We start from the raw sequence: 16078 nt of genomic DNA, 5'->3' as shown, positions 1-16078 counted from the left end.
AGGATGTGGTGGGAACACAAACCGCCTCTGTTCACCACAACAGGCCTTTGTCCCCGTGCTGTCCCCTGCACTCGTCGATGTCACAACAAAAGAGGGAATTAAGGAAGCAACTCTGCAAATGGTTATGAGAAAAACCCTCCCTAAAAGCGAGAGAAGGAGTGGGATGAGGTAGGAAATCCTCCCTCTAAGAATTTCAGAAGGCGCTGGAAACAGGCACTCGGGAGAGGAGCAGCAGAGGGGATGGGGCTGGAGGAGCATCGGGGCAGCACTGTTCCCTCACTCCTGGGGACAGGGTCTGTCCCTGCTCCTGGTCCAATGTCCCCTTGCTGCACTCGAGTCAGGCCAAAAACCAGATGGTATCTGCCTGTTCACCCCTTGTATTGGTTCCCCAGTCACAACTTAAGGCTGCCTCTGCCCCTCAAAATACGGCAACCTGCTCTCCCTTGCAGAGGGGCAGAAAGAGGCAAAGCACCCCAAGGAGACAGGTCATGGTTGTTTTTCCCCTCTTTCACCCACCACAATTTGCATTTCTCTCTCGGTTCCCTCCTGAGGGGTGGGTGAGCTCCCGACAAGCTGCCCTGCCCAAGCCCTGACACCCAGCTGCATTCTCCCCACGGACCCCTGGTAGCAAACAAGATGAGGAGCAGGAAGACTTTGAACTGTGAAGAACAAAGGTCAGATAGTCCCACCCTCCCCCAGGCAGGAGCTAAGCCCCAAGGGCAGCACAGAACATTCCAGCACCTCCAATACCACCAGCCAAAATCCTCATGTGATCCTGAGCCAAGGGACATCAGCTCACCACAGATCTCCGGGAGCAGCTTCCCCCATGGGACTGGCTTATGGAGGGAAACAAATAATAAAAATAATCTAAATAGTACTACTAATTTGACATCTGCATAGCATTAAAAAGCAGGATTGGCTCTCCCTGCCCACCTCAGCTGGGCTCTGGGGGAAGGCAGCACTGAGGGATAGCTGCTGATTGCTCCTCGGAATCGTGGGGCTGAGCCAGAGGAAGCACTGTGACAGAGGGGATGGCCGGCACAACCGGTTTTTCACCTAAAAATCCACCTTGGCAGATCAGATCCGACACCCATCCGGCACGGGAAACCCCTGCGGGTGGCTGCAGGAGGCACAAGCCACCGCTTCCTACAACTGGGGGCATATGCTGGTCCTTGGGAGGCACCAGACCGTGCCCAAGTGTCACTTGCTCCTCTGCCTCTGGTTCACACCTTCCACAAATCCAGCCCTTGCATGCTGCCACTGACCCCATTTCCATGCTGGGGGAAGGAGCACCCCCATTCACCAGCAGGTTTTCCCTCCCTGGCTTTCACATATCCCTGATCCCTGAGTGCTCCTAGAAGGGAAGGCACCACGTCATGCTGCCGGGACGCGCCCAGCCCTGGCTCTTTCCCCACCTCCCGGTGTGTCTCCCTCTCCCCCTTGCCTGCCACCAGGGCTGCCTGTAGGATTTCCTCAGGAAGGAGTTCCTGAAGGCTCACACACACAAAACAATCAGCTCTAAACAACCCAAACACTGAAATGTGCCCTGAGCAGACACATACCACCCTCCTCCTCCTCACCTGCCCAGAGGTCCCTCATACCGCAGCTTTCTCAACACACGCGGTCTCACATCAAGCAGTATTTGAGGAGGCATCCAAGGACCCCACCTCACGCCCTACCCCAGCATTCTTCTCGTCTAAGCACCAGGGAGGGATGATCCTGCAAATCCTGACCCACCTTGGCAAGCCCAGCTGCAAAGCCTCCCAAGTGATGGGTGGGCAAGAGGCACCCCCAAAAACCCACCAGCTTTGGGGCATCTTCCCTAAGAGCAGCATTTGCCCCCATCACTGTCTACATGGGACTTAGCCCCAAGACTTAAGGGCAGTGCCAAAACAGCCCGAGGTGGGACCCAGGTGGGACTGGGACACCTGAGCCCAACCTACCCTCAGAGCTCCCCCCTTCCCGGAGGGGACAGAGCCCAGCTGGTACCAAATGAGGGAGAGGAGGGGATGAAGCAGCTTCCCCCAAAACACCAGCTTTGTGTTTGTCCTCCACTCGTGCATCAAGAGTCACTGTCACTATCACTATCACTATCCTATCCCATCCCATCCCATCCCATCCCTGCTCCTCATTTTCCTCCAAAGCCAGAAAACCCATTGCTGCTGCTAAATACCAAGAGCTGCTATTTTTATCCAGTCCACGACCAGGGCATGCGTTATTTTTGGTGTTTAAACTGCAGGCTTTTTTTTTGTGGGAGGGGGAGAGGGAGGGGAAAAGGCACAAGCATGGGGGAAAAATGAGAGGAATGTTTCTCTGGGAGCCGAGTTTTCCATTGCTTACTTTAAGCCAGACTAGCGTCTGCAAATAGAAATCACCACCAGAGAGCAGAGGAAGCAGCTGGGGAAGAAAGGTGTGATCATGTCTGCAATCACTCTACCACTCCTCCCATCCCACCGTGCCCAGAAAACCCCAAATAAACCGACCCTGGGTATCAGCTGGGTGTTATCAAGGAGTGAAGCTCACAGCTGTGCAACAGGGCAAACTGGTAGCAAAATTGGCTGAATCCAATGAAACAAGGGAGAAGCAGGAGGGTCTTTCTATCTTCAGTGTAAAATGAGTAGTGTTTTCAAAATCAAATTAAGGGTTGAGGGGGACTTAGGAGGAAATGGAAGTTATCGGGGCACTTTTCGGCATGGGAAAGGCTTCGCATGGAAATAAGGATTTTGGGAAAGGTGGATGGAAAACAGGAGCTCGAGGTGGGATTTGATTTCCAGCTGGTCCTGGGCCTGGGCTCAGACTGACATCCCATGAGGTGACAGGAGCTTGGCTGGCATTGGCTCACTCAGTTCCTGTGCTTGAGGGGCACCAGCAAGCAGGGAGACAATCTGGAGCTGCAGTGATTCATCAGCGGCTGAGTCACGGCTTCCTCTCGCCCATTAAAGCTTCCCAGAAACAAAGCACAATTCCTTAGATCCCAGATATGCTGCATGCCAGACAGAACTAGGAGGTGGCAGGTTCAAAATTCCTGCAAATGTACCTTTTTTTCATGGAGCCTTGGCACACCTTGCTGCAGGAGACATCCACAGGGTCAAGCATCGCGAGCTGTTTGGATTCATTCAAAGCATCTCCTATGGACCACGATGGAATCATGGAACAGTCTGAGTTGGAAGGGACCTTTACAGGTCAGCTGTGAGGAAGAGGATGCTGGGGAGAGAGAATAGTGGACTGACTGATTATATCTGTGCATTCTTGCATTAATTCTAAGCTTCTTGAAGTCTATCTGATGCTTCCCAGCTCAGTTTAATGGCATCACCACCCTCGACGGCATCAAGACTCTCCTTCACAGGTAGCAGCATTCCAAGACATCAGCTTTATCAGTGCCCACCACCTCTGCCACATCATCACAGTGCTCCTGCCTGAAGCCAAGAGGCTGCCAAGGCACCGTGTTCAAGGGGGCCCCTGAAAATCTGGGGAAGGTCCAAGGCCAGCAGCTCCTCCCTTGTCAAGGCCTCTGCCAAATTAAATCAGCAACACAAAAGTGTGGAGCCCCAGTGAGGCTGTTTGCCCAGGGAATGAAGCAAACCTCCCAGGTGCCAGGGACAGGCTGGGCTTTCACTTTCCCAAGCCCAGGGACAGGCACCCTGACGCCTAACGCTTCCAGACATGCTCACCCTTGGAGAGCTCTGATAACAAATATTTTTAGGCAATCCTATTAGAGGGAGTTCAAAGGTGGCACTGTGGTGTCTGGTGCTGTACAGTGGTCAGGGAGACTGTCAGCACCCAGGTGGCTTCTGTGTACCCTGGGAATGACATTTTCCTAGGGGGATTTGTCCTGACAAAACAGGGAATGGCTGCAGCTCAGTGAGGGGGGAGAGCTGGAATGGGGTAAGCTGGGAAGCAGGGGGCTGGGATAGGGTCAGGGGACAAGGGAGAAATAGGATGGGGTGAGCTGGGTCATGGAGAGATGGGATGGAATGAGTCAGGATAGGGTGAACTGGGATATGAGAAACTGGGATGCAGTGAGCCACAAGAAGCAAAGCCCAGGGATCCTCATCCTGCAGCATAAAACCAAGAGAAAAGTTCCTGGCGTTAAGCAGCAAATCTTTAGGGAAAAATTGGTGTTTCCCACAGGAGAGTAACACCTTCCCCAAGGCTATGAGGAGGCACTTAGCACAAGCTGTAGCCTACAGTGTGTGTTTCTGAGGGTGTCTCACCCCTCCGACCGCAGCACTAGGGTGAAAGCAGCAGGAGGGCAGCAGAAGCTGGCAGCCAACTTGCCTACATCCCTCCACCCTCCTCTCTATCCCTCTTTCCTCCTATTCCCAGCACTGCATTGCTCCTGGTGCTGCCAAGTCACAGCACTGGGAACATGAGGCTGTTTCCCAGGAGCCTTGAAGGGTCAGATAGCCCTGGCTACCCCAGCTCGACAAGTCAGCACCAAGGCTGAAGCAGTAAAGCCAAGCCACTGTCTCTGGAGCATGAAGGAGGGCAAGGAGGGCAAATGTGGGGATTTTGCAATCCACAAGGACTCAGTCCAACCAGAAAAATTCCAGCAGAACATTTTTCTAGTCGCAGCTTGCCCAGCTGTCAGCATCGCAACACTGCCCTGGACTGGAAAGCAGCTGGAATTCAGCAATTCCTGGATATCCTGACATGGTGTTAAAAAAGAAATCCACCGGAGAGAAAGTAGCAAGTGAAGGGTGGGGGTGGCAATCCCAGTGGAACTGGGATCACAGCTTGAAAATATTGAATCCCAGAATCATTTAAGTTGAAAAAACCCTCTGAGATCATGGAGTCCAACCCTTAAGCCAGCGATGCCGAGGCCACCACTAAGCCCTGCACAGCCAGGAGCGTCTTCCCAGGTTGAAACAGCCATCATTATCCATGGCTGTATAGCATCCATACAGCACCCTGGATGCTGCGTGGACCAGGGGTAGGTCCTGGGGTGCCCCCTTCCCTGGGGACACTCCATCACCTCCTGCTTGGCTGCAGTGTCCCCTTTCCAGGGACAGAGGGTGGCGTCAGGGCGGCGCCGGGGTGACCACACTCAGGGTGGTGGTGATGGGGTGCTGGGTGGAGGTGAGAGGGAGCAGGGTGGCAGTGGTGAGGGGGTTCAGGGCGGTACTCCTGGCACTGCTCTTGTGAAGCTGGAGCTCTACCCTGCCCTCCCCACCACAGCAGCGGCATCACCACCCTGCTGTCTCCCAAAAACGCTTCTGGGAAAACCTGGGCTGCACCAAAGCCCGGCGAGCGAAACACTCGGTTCCCTCCCTCTTCCCCACAGCAAGTTCGGGGCTGGGTTATGTCCCGTCCCCGCCTCTCTCCCAGCCCAAATTCCGCAGCCTGGCCCGCGCCGCACAGCGTGTGCCCCCCGCAGTCCGGGGCTCCGTCGGAGGGTGCGGGGGGAGCCCCAGGTGGGGCGGGCGGGCGGCGGGGCCGGCCGGGGGCGGAGGCGGGCGGGACACCGAGGGACGGGACGGGACGGGGCGTCCCATTTCCCCTCCGCCGGAGCAGCTGCCGGGACGGGGCCGCGGCGCAGAGGTAGGTCGGGGGCCCGGGGGAGTACCCCGGAGGGGGATCGCGGGGCTGGGCTTCCATAGGCGTTATCCTGGGTGCTGTGTTACTCAAACCCAGGGCTTTTCTCGCCTTTTTTTTTTTTTTAAGGCCACATCATCTGCTTCGCGCAGCCCGGGGGGGAGGGGGTGAGGACGGTGCGCTGGGGAAAGAGCGATGAGGAGCAAGCAGCTCTCCGGGGCCGTGTGTCTGGGGCAGTGCGCCTGGCACCGGGGGTTCGGGGCACCCGAGCTGCACCCACACATTTCGAGCACCGCAGAATCCCAGCACGGTCTGATTGGAAGGGACTTTAAAGAGCGCCTCGTTCCAGCCATGGCAGGGACACCTTCCACTAGATCAGGTTGTTCCGAGCGCCGTCCAACCTGACGCTGAACGCTTCGAGGGATGGGGCATCCACAGCTTCTCTGGCAGCCCCCTGAGCCTCTTGTAACCAAAGCCACGCGTGATCGACGCCAGGGAGGGCCACGAGTGGGGGCTGCTGCCCGCCCGGAGAGGCAGCACTGCCCGCACCGCAGGCTGAGGGAGCCCAGGATGGCTGCGAGGAGCTCCCAGTGCGCTCAGGGATGACAGCGGCGCTCGCCTAAACTCAAAACTGATCCTTGGGGCAGAGTCTCCGTGATCCCGGGGCCGACGGCAGCCGCGCGTGTGCAGACGGTGATGACGAGTGGGCTCCAGGCAGCAGCTTGCAAAATAGTTTCACTTTAACCCTGTTATCCAACATCCATATCAGTAGTTTTCCAGATCGCTCCCTTCAGGGAATGAACGCATTTACGCGTGGCTTCTGGCAGGAAGGTTTGATGGTGGTGGGAGTGAGATGAAGCTTCAGCTGCTCGTGTTTGCGGGGTGGTGGCTTTTGGTGTTTGTCCTTTACGTTTGAGGAAGGTCTCTGTAGCCTGCTGCGAGACCTTCTGGGAGACCGGCGGCAAAACTCTTCTTAGTCACCATTTCCGAAACAGCAACGTGCAATCCCTGCTAAGGAAACTGCTCACCCTCGGTGTCAGGTTTCATCCAGTTTTCCCCTAAGTCTGCAGGTGCAAGCAGGGAAAATAGGTGCCACTCGTGTGACAGCATAGCTGTGTCTCTGCTGGGTGGATCAGGGAGCTCACAGGCTGTAACAAAAATTAGCCTCTCCTGCCTGACCCATAGCTGTCACTGCAATGGAAAGTGGATATAAAGCTGACATAAAGCCAGTAACAGAAGGAAGTGGTTGTTTAATAATGTGATTCCTGCTTTGCACTCCTTAGCATCAACTACATGAAGTGTGGTCTCATCTGCGTTAAGGAAATGGGGGTGGCTGTAGGTCAGTTGATTTCATGTCACCTCCACAAGTCCTGAGTTGCAGCTGGCCACAGAGCACAGGAGTGTTGAAATAATCCAGAAATACTTGGGGCACACCCCACAGCTCAGCTGCCCCCAGAGCTGCTGCTGCTCTCACCGTAGATGCAGGGAGCACCTTAGAGCAGCCCCACTCCTGCCTGAGTCAGGCAGCATCTCAGCTGAGAGGAGCAGGTTGAGCTTTGTTAGGTTGGAGGGAATTTCATGAAGACATAAGAGCCTGCTGAGGGTTGGGCCTAAAGAACTTCACTAGCAAAATGACCTCTAGGTCTCTCCCCTCTGCCATGGTGACACAGCAGAGCAGTTTCCAGTAAACTGCAGCTTTTCTGCAAACTCTACCTCCATCCGCAGTCCCTGCAGTTGCTCTGCAGCACACAGGATGTGGACAAGCCAGCATTGCCAAGGCAACCCCCTCTGTTTTGGTTTCCCCACACACAGGCTGGCAGCCTTTACCCCTCCAGCTCAGCCAGGCAAGCCCTGCATGCCAACGGTTTGCGGTGCCATTGCAAGGCGTCCCTCAAAAGGACCTTGTTTTCCACCCACGGCCTTCCATAACTCCACAGGAGTGGCAGATGCTCCCCACCCTTGCAAACCGGCTCTTTCGAGGCCAGTGTGGATTAAAGAACTTCATGCTGGACGCCCAATGTTGATTAAAACTTACACAAGTGGCATAAAGCCCCGCTGTGCAGAGCTGCCATCAGCTGGAGCCATCCATCCCTGGCCACAGGAGTTCCCAGGCAAGTTTCCATGTCAGCGTTCCCCTGGCTCTGCCAGCACTGGCCACCCAAAAACAAAGAGCTTATTTAGGAGGGTGCTCCACAGCCCTCCCTGAGACACAGCCCTGTCTCTCAGTACCTCCCTGGCCCTGTTTTTTGGTCCGATATCTTGACCCAAAAACCAGCTGGTGTCCCAATGGCAGCTCCACGTGCTGTGGGCGAGCGGTTCACACCCATCCTGGACCACAGCATGGGAGCAGCTCTCCGTGTTGGTCCCTTCTCTAAGGGGAGATGGCACACCAAACTGAGCAGCAGCATGGATTTTCCTGAATGCAGCTCCTCATGGCACACTCAGGTTTTCAGCTGGCAGTGGGTGGCCTTGGGTAACCCCTCTGCCCTTGGATGATGTCCAAAGACATCAGTTTTTCTACTTTCCCCTCCTCTCCCATTTTTTTAATAGGAAACTGAAGAACCCCATTATTTAGCACACAGACATCTTTTCATCTACAAAACAAAAAGCAATGCACACACTAGAAAGAAAAGGCATTTGAAAACCAGCTGCGTGGCCATGCTGGAAGATGGCCCTGGGGTTTGGGTGCTGCTTGGTCAGGGTAGGAGCAGGTACCTCCACCTTCCCCTTCCAAGGGATACACATCTGGCTTGCCCATGTGGCCATATGTCCCCAGCTGGGCACTTCCCAGTAGCAATCAGCCAGGGCCTCTGCAGTGCATTCAGCTCCAGTTTAAAGTGGAAACATTTCAAAGGACTTTGCTTTTTTTTGTTTTTTTCCCCTCCCTGTTCTGTTTTCCTCTGCAAACAATTAATTACAAGTTTAAAAGGAAGTTCCAGCCCTCCTTCACTACCCAGAAGTTTAGAGGCAGTAAATATACAGCAGTTCAGTGCAGGAATAAAACTCTACATCCTGTTTTGTCTGAAATTAAGGCAGTTGTTGTTCGGGGGTTGTTTCGGGTTTTCACTTCTTTTTTGGAGTCAAGTGTATCAAAGGCATCCTGTATTCCTGCCTGGATAATGAGCTGTCAGGATATTTATGGATAAATGGCAAACCTGCATCACATGGGTGATTCAGGCTGAGGAAAAGCTGCTCTGTTTTTTTATGTTGCAGCTTAACCTTTACTACAGCTGCCCCAAAAAGAAGACCTAGGTGAAGATGAGGGTCAGGACAGGGAGCAGGCTTTAAGAAGTGGCTCTCACTTATCTCCTCTCTGAGGAAAAGCAGATCTGGGATGCTCCCAGCTGGCTCCAGGCAGGGGGTAGGAAGAGGGTGTATGGGATTTGAGTCTCTGAGTGGTAGCCTGCGATTTCTCAGGTGGGGATGTTGCTGATATTTCTGTCCTCTGTTGAGTAGTGGAATGAGGGAATGTGAGGAGCAGCCAGCTTTGATGCAGCAGACTGGACAAAAATCCAGCAATAATAATAAACTTCTCTCAGCCAAAGCTAAAACCACCTCCCAGGGCACTGCATTTCATTTGGTAAATCTCAAATGAGAATTTTTTAGAAAGGCACCCAGAGAAATCCATGTTCAAAAGAGAAACCACCAGCTAATTTGGGCCAGCTCAGCTGCGCACTCGTGCAAATTGAAACAATAAATCCACAGTGGTCAGTCTGTTTCTGAGGGGCACAGATAAACCCCTTATTTTTAACAGAATCTGAGCACTTGCGGAATCCCAAATCGAGAGCTTGGCATCTGTGCTGAGGCATTCAGCTCTTGAGGTCCTGACAGTCAGGTCTGAAAGCCAGCAGCCAGTGAAACAAGCCCCTGTACAGCTTTGTAGGTCCCAGAACAGCATTTTGGAAGGCAGTTTTTCCCTTGGGAGCTTCCTTTTTGGGGGCTGCCCAGGAGTTCCCGCCTCAGCAGCATCACCAGAGCTGTGGTTAGAGCTGGGTGGGACTGGTGGCCGCTTTTTTGGGCGAGGCTGGTGGCTTGTCTTCCGTTAGGAGTGGGTTGTAATGGCACAGCGAGGCAGAAGGAAGCACAGTGGTGCTAGCTGGAGGATCCTAAAACACTCCGTACAAGAGAGCATCCCTTAGCAAGTGCCACACAAGGAATAAATGAGATGCAAAGCAAGGGAGGGCACTGCTGTAGGCAAGAAGGATTCAGCCAAAACCAGCCAGGGTCCCCTTCCTGTCCCTCCCTCAAGGTCCCTGAGCTCTGTGAGAGCTGCCAGAAGGAAAGGGAAGGAGTTGGTATCACAGGGGACAAATGGAGCAACCCCTCTAGGACACCTTTGGTGTTCAGGCTGTACCTCTCAAGTTTTTGTTACATGAAAGTGTTAGTTTTCCTTTTACTGTGCCTCAGTTTCCCCTCTTGGGCACATGGGGATTTAAGCATTCCCTCAAGAGGCTGCAGGGCTTGAATCCCAAAGGCTGGCAAAGATACTGACGTAAAATGCTGAGCAAGGGTCAAATAGTGTGCTGGAGCCTGCTCCTGCCCCTGCCAGCTCCTCATCTGTACAGCCTCTAATCCAGTGACCCCTGTGTTGAAACAGAACTGCAGTCTCACAGCACAAAGGCCCCTGCTCTACTCAGATGCTTTGCCCGGCCACAGGAGAGGAAGAAAGGTGTGAGCAGAGGCAGCAGCTCCCTGCTCCTGCAGGAGGGCTTCCCTGAGAGCCCTGGCACTCAGCAGCACCTCTCCCTCCCCGAGGGAAGAGGAAAGCCTTACGTCAAGCCACAGAAATGCTTCTCAGCCCTACCCAAACCCTTGGAGCAATTCCCAGGTGAGGCACAGCAGCAGCAGCTCCTCCACCCCAGCCAACCCTTACCCTCCTCTGCCGCCGCCTCTGTGGCCAGCCCTGGGTACAGGGAAGCAGCTGTGGGTGCAGGGCTGCTCGCTGGGGTCTGCCAGCTGAGCCCTGCCTGTGAGTCCCGCTGACCATAGTCCCCATCCAAAATACAGGTGGCTTAGCCACAGCCCCACACCAAACCTGCTGGCAGTGCCCGGGGTGCCGGGGCAGCAAGAACAGACCCTGCCTCTGTGCTGCCCATCCCAGACCATGGACCATGAGAAAGTCTGTCCAAAGACACCCCATCCCAGGACTGGGAATAAGGAGAGACCTGCGCCATGTGGAGTCCTGGCTCCTATGGCACTCCTGTTCTCCACAATGGTCACTGGCCTAGATCAGGCAAGTCCCTTCCTAGACAGGAAAGCTTCTGCTGCAGACAGTATTTCCTCTGCTAAGAAACAAGCCCTACAAAGGGCTAATGAGAGCTCCATGCTGTGACTGCTCAGCCAGAGCTGATGTGTAAATCCAAAGGGGTAGGATTTGTGCTTAGCTAAATTCCAAGGCAAGTAGGGATGCCCAAAGCCCTCCTCAGCCATCCCCACCATCAAGAACAAACCCCAGGAGACAGGAGGCTGTTTCTCAGTTAAATACACCCAAAGGGACATAGCAGGCAGCACAGTCCATCCCCTATGGCTCCAGGCCCCTCCAAGGCAGGAGACATCTCACCCTGCTGAGGGTTGAGCTGTTCTGGCAGCTCCATGGAGAAAACTGCTGAGGGAGCAGGCACCTGATCCATGTGGTTTCTTGTCTCTGCAGGCACCATCCAAGGACTCTTGTGGAGCCCAATAGCTACTCACAGGAGCTGAGCATATCTCAAGGTACCTTTGAAGCAGAGGGAACAGCACAGGCAGTCTGCTCAGGAGCCGACATGCAGCAGAAGATCAGCTCTTTCTTTAATTCCATCTTGGAGCTCATCCGTACCAAGCATGAGGAAGGCATCTTCAACACCGTCTGCCTGGCCGTGCTGCTGGGCCTGCCCTTTGTTGTCCTCATCGCCTTCGTTTTCATCTGCTGCCACTGCTGCTTCTGCAGACAGAGGAGAGAAAGCACGAGGAAAGGTGGCCCCAGCAGCAACGGGCAGTTGCATGCTGAGAGGAACAAGAAGAAAAAGAAGAAGAAGAAGCAGGATGAAGAGGACCTGTGGATCTCGGCTCAGCCCAAGCTGCTCTTGCTGGACAAGAGACCCTCCTTGCCCATCTAGCAGACAAGAGGGCGTTCAGGTCCTCTCCTCTGAGATGCCATCACTCCTTTCACCTGTGCACCAGGAGGGGCCAGGAGATACCAAAGCTGCTGCCACTTTATGGTGACTTTTGACAGAGGCTGAGCCCAGCGTGTTTGAAGGGCCAACAGAAAACAAGGCAGTCGGGCACAGGTTGTGCAGGGCACAGGTTGTGCAAGCCTCTTCTCCCGCACCATGCCAGCGTGTCCCGGGGCAGAGAGCCCTGCAAAGGACAGGTGAGCACACAGGGGTGACCTGCCAGCGGGTCCTCCGTACCTCCTGCCACGAGCACAGCGCACACACCGGGCTGGCACACAGGCTCTCCCTCTGCACTCCTGTGCAAGCACACGCGCTGTGACCCAGACAAGGGTGCACAGGACAAGGTTCACCCAGAGACCAAGCCACCTGCACACTCCTCCTGCCCAACACAGACAGCTGCGAGTGAAGCAGGCACAGACACGCCTCGCTTGCTTGCCCTGCCGTGGAGATGGCACAGCTTTGTTGTCTAGGCTCCGTCCAAACCCAACTCGCTTGGGAGACACAAAGAAAGCACAGTTACCCCACAGCTCAAAGATGTGCCATCTCCCAGGCCACCAAACCAAAGTCACTTGCAAGCTAGATGCCCTCAGCCCAACCTTAGTGACCTCAGACGCCATCCTAAGGCAGCACAGCAGAAGGATGCCTTGCCACCTAGGCTAGAGGCAGGAAGGAGAGAGGAGGCTGCCAAACCAGCCCTTTTGCACCAGCACTTAAGAAAACCCCTTCCTTGAAAGACTGTTTTATACAAACTTGCCTTTGAAGAGCCCACCATGCTACTGCAAGAGCAGAAACACAACCTGAGGCTGTGTAAAAGCTTTGCTGCGGGCATTAGAGTTATTTATTGAATGACTACTGAAGAAGAGCAGGACCAAAGGCCCCTCTGGAGAGGGGCCAGGCACACTGAAGCGGTATTGAAGCAGCAGACATGGTTTCCTGGCACGCTCAGCCATCACCTCTCCCTGCAGCCCTTGTGCCATGTGTGAGACACACACAGACCCTTGAGCTCGTGCTGCCCCAGCTGATGCCAGCTCTGTGTGCTGCACTGAAGGTTTCTGTATGGCTGTCAGGCTGACCAGCTCTGGGATTTTGAATATGCTGTAGAAGCAAAGTAAATTCCATGTCCACAGTCATCCCTTACACAGGGATACATCATACAGCCGAACTATGCACCCCTATCCATCCTCATGGTACTTGGAAAGAGCTCAGCTGGGCACAGCAGCTAACAGGACCACACAGCTCTCATCCCTGCTCTCTTTCCCCACTGCCCTGCCCTGGCATGTGTTCCCACCCTATATCCCTTGAGCTGGGAGTCTCCTCTGCTCCCCACTCTCTGCCCCAGCAGGCTCTGTCTCCCCATCTCTTTTTCCATTGAGGGATGCACATGTGTGATGAGAAACCTCATCACATCTGGTTTTTGCCCTGTCTGTACACTGGATGTCTTCCTTCCGTTTTCTTCCATAAGCTGCTGCAGCAGACCAGAGCTGCCAGCCAGAGCTGCCAGCCAGAGCCAGGCATCTGGGGAACAAGCAGCCAACCCCACATGGGCAAGCCTGGACGGAGCTGCCGGGCACAGCCGCTTCCAGCCCGGGCAAGGGTGATGCCACCTTCCCCTGGCTTGGAGGACAAAGCCACGGGCTGGAGGCAGCTGCTTGTGCCACCCGGTCCCAGCACAGCCTGTTCTGTGTGATGCAGGCAGGGCTGTGATGGTCACATCGTGTCACGGGGTTTGGCTGCGTGTGGCTGTGCTGGGAACAGCCCTGAGGCCGGGCTCCTCCTCACACAGCCCTTTAAATTGACCCCATATGTGCCTTATTTTCCAGTTTGCTTCGTCACCACTGAAATTAGTGACTCCCTTCTCCAAAACAGGAAGCAACATATAATGGTGTAAAAATTAGGATTTGCCACATGTCATGCTAGGGAAATGCAGAAATAGCTCTGATCTCTGTCCCAAGCTCCCAGTCTAGCCAGGATCCTGGAGAACTAGCACTGCACTTGCATTATTCCTTCTTCCTTCCCCCATCCAAGTCCTTTTCTCAGCCCTTCTGCCTCCACACTCACCGGGTGGCCAAAGCAGCCCATGCAGGTGCTGCTGCTGTGATCTAGAGGCATGAGCAGCCCTGGAGGCAGGGTGGTGCTGCCTGGAGGAATAAAAAAAAAAAAAAAGAATAAAGGGAAACACGATGGGTGGCCAGAGGCTCAGCCAAACAAGCAGGGGCACGGAGGCAGCGAGCACCATCAGAGTACAGCCTACCTGGAGGTGCCAGGCTCTGGAGGGCTTCTTGCAGGAAGGCTTTTCTCCAGAAAGCACAGCAAGCAACTCTGCAGGTGACAGCAACCAATTCCTACAAGAACCAGAGAACTGCCAGGAAAATGTGAGCATTGTATCACACACATCTCCAGATCCAGGCTTTGGGGAGTTCACAGCTAGGTCTGAATTTCAAGAGCTCCCCAAAATCATCATTCAAACCACCCCTGGGTTGCGCAGGGAGGGACCAGGATACAACCTTGCCCTGATCCATCCAACCAGTGGATGGTCCGAGCCTCCACACTCCCTAGGGCATGGGGGTTGGTGTCTGCTGTTTGAGCCAAACCATGCACTGAATTGGCTGCTTCTGGAGGAAAAAGCAAAAGAGCAGCAACAGCCTGAGGTGAACTAGAAGCTGTTGCCCACCAGCTGGGCAGCAGCAACCCTGCAGCACCCGTGTTACCAAGGGAACAGAGATGCACAGTACAGAAACTCCACTGCATGGTGCCTGCTCTCCAGACACCTCAGCCCTGCCTCCCACGACTGCGTTTCAGTATCAGCCTTCAATTTTCCTGAACAAGTCCATGCAACAGGGAACGACAACAAAACAAATTTTGTGCAATTTTTTTTAAACCAGAAATAAATTACTCTTAAACTGCAAACAAACACTGTGTCTCAATCTCTCAGTCATGTGTTTATTTTCCTGGGGAAATCTTTCTTGTACCTGTGACCTGGCCCTAGATAAGAGAGGGGAGAGCTCAGCAGGCGGAGGCTGTATAGTCTCTGCCGGCAGCCAGCTGTGCAGCTTAGAGATGTTTTCTTAAAGAAACAGCTTAACTTAATCAAGTTAATGGGCTTGCTTTGTTAATGAGCACAGCCAAGCTCCTCTACCCAAGGGCAAGAAGTAGTTGGAAGAAGAAAAGATGTGTTTGTGCTGTGGGAGGTGGGCTGTAGGTTTGTTTCTTCTTAGATCAGCAGCATGGAGTAGTTAACTCCAGTTGCTTTTGATCAGACAAGTATTTGTTGGTGTCTGCAGCTTGCCGGGCAGAGCCTTTCCAAATCCTACACCAGGAGGCTCTGCCTTCGTGAGGGCAAAAAATAAAAACCTGCTTCTCAGCCTGATGGGGCACCAAGCTGTCCCTTGCCCACAGAGCTGAGGCTCCAGAAGAGACTGGTGAAAGAGGTGTACAGGACTGCAGCAATGAGCAGCTAGAAATGGCAGAAGCCCACTTTCTGGAGAAGAAAGGAGCAGCGCACACCTTGCTTCTCTCCAGGTGTCAGACACTGGATTCAGGGCAAGGTGTTCTTGAGTAGCCTGGGCTGCAAGGGGAAAGGATAGTTTCAGGGTCCTAAGTTAGAAGTATGCAGAGATGAAGTTCAGCATCCTGGAGCAGTCTAAAGATTGAAGGGAAGCAAAAATGCCCATTAAATCCCTCTATGACGGAAGAATTGGATCTTCACTGACCATTCCACTATTTATTCAGCCAACAAAGCATAGAGCAGTGACCAAAAGTAACAGCACTGCTTTCCAAGCAAGTGTCCAGTGCAGTAAGACACCTCAGTCTTCTCTCCAAATCCCACCATACAGAAACACAGTCTCTTTGGGAAGAGGCATCCTCTCCCTCCTCCTGGGTAAGTACAGCAACATTTCCCTGGGCTCCCAGACACAGCAGATATATCACAACAGATGGGTCCTGGCTGGTAGGACCCAGCCACAGGACAGTCCTCACCAACACAGTAATGCCTCAGCAGTGAGGGTCCTTCTGGGATTCAAGTTCTGCCCCTGGGTGTGTAGCAAATCCGAATATAAACTTTTCAGTGATCTCAGAGCAAGGCAGAGGTTTTGAAACTCTATTGGCCCTCCAGCATCACTGTTACAGGGCCACATATTACAGCAAAACAAGGGTAGTAAAGGGATATGACATTTTTATGGGACTACCCCAACTATCCTGAGCCTCGAAACCAGAACAGCCAGTTCCTCAAGGCAAACAAACGGCATTATCTGAGCAGTCCCAGCCTCCCAGGCTGCAGCACAGACTCTGGTTAACCCCAAAAAGGTCCTTCCCCAGAGGCCAGCAGAGGAAGTGTGTCTTGCATGAAGAGACAATGCCATCCTGTGGCTCTTCGGGAATACTGACTTTCTGCA

The 16078-nt window shown here is 53.8% G+C and overlaps 1 protein-coding gene across 1 annotated transcript; it reads left to right on the top strand.

Annotated features, from left to right (window-relative positions):
* The first annotated feature begins 5287 nt into the window (after positions 1-5287).
* Positions 5288-14598, top strand: KIAA0040 (KIAA0040 ortholog). The gene is made up of 2 exons (XM_042033773.1): positions 5288-5541; positions 11186-14598. The coding sequence occupies exons 1-2, from the start codon at positions 5303-5305 to the stop codon at positions 11628-11630; spliced, it is 684 nt and encodes a 227-aa protein (XP_041889707.1). The 5' UTR covers positions 5288-5302; the 3' UTR covers positions 11631-14598.
* The last annotated feature ends 1480 nt before the right edge of the window (positions 14599-16078 follow it).

This window comes from Corvus kubaryi, unplaced genomic scaffold (genome assembly GCF_017639235.1).
Source record: "Corvus kubaryi isolate FWS band 111438036 unplaced genomic scaffold, C.kubaryi_AGA036_p1.0 37361, whole genome shotgun sequence".
NCBI lineage: Eukaryota > Metazoa > Chordata > Aves > Passeriformes > Corvidae > Corvus > Corvus kubaryi.
Note: the sequence above shows the minus strand (reverse complement) of the source record. Positions and strands in the feature narration are given on the sequence as shown.

Coding starts and splice junctions, on each gene's coding strand:
- KIAA0040 (XM_042033773.1), top strand. CDS start 5,303: ATGTCCCGTCCCCGCCTCTCTCCCAGCCCAAATTCCGCAGCCTGGCCC. Junction 5,542..11,185: donor GACGGGGCCGCGGCGCAGAG/GTAGGTCGGGGG, acceptor TTGTCTCTGCAG/GCACCATCCAAGGACTCTTG.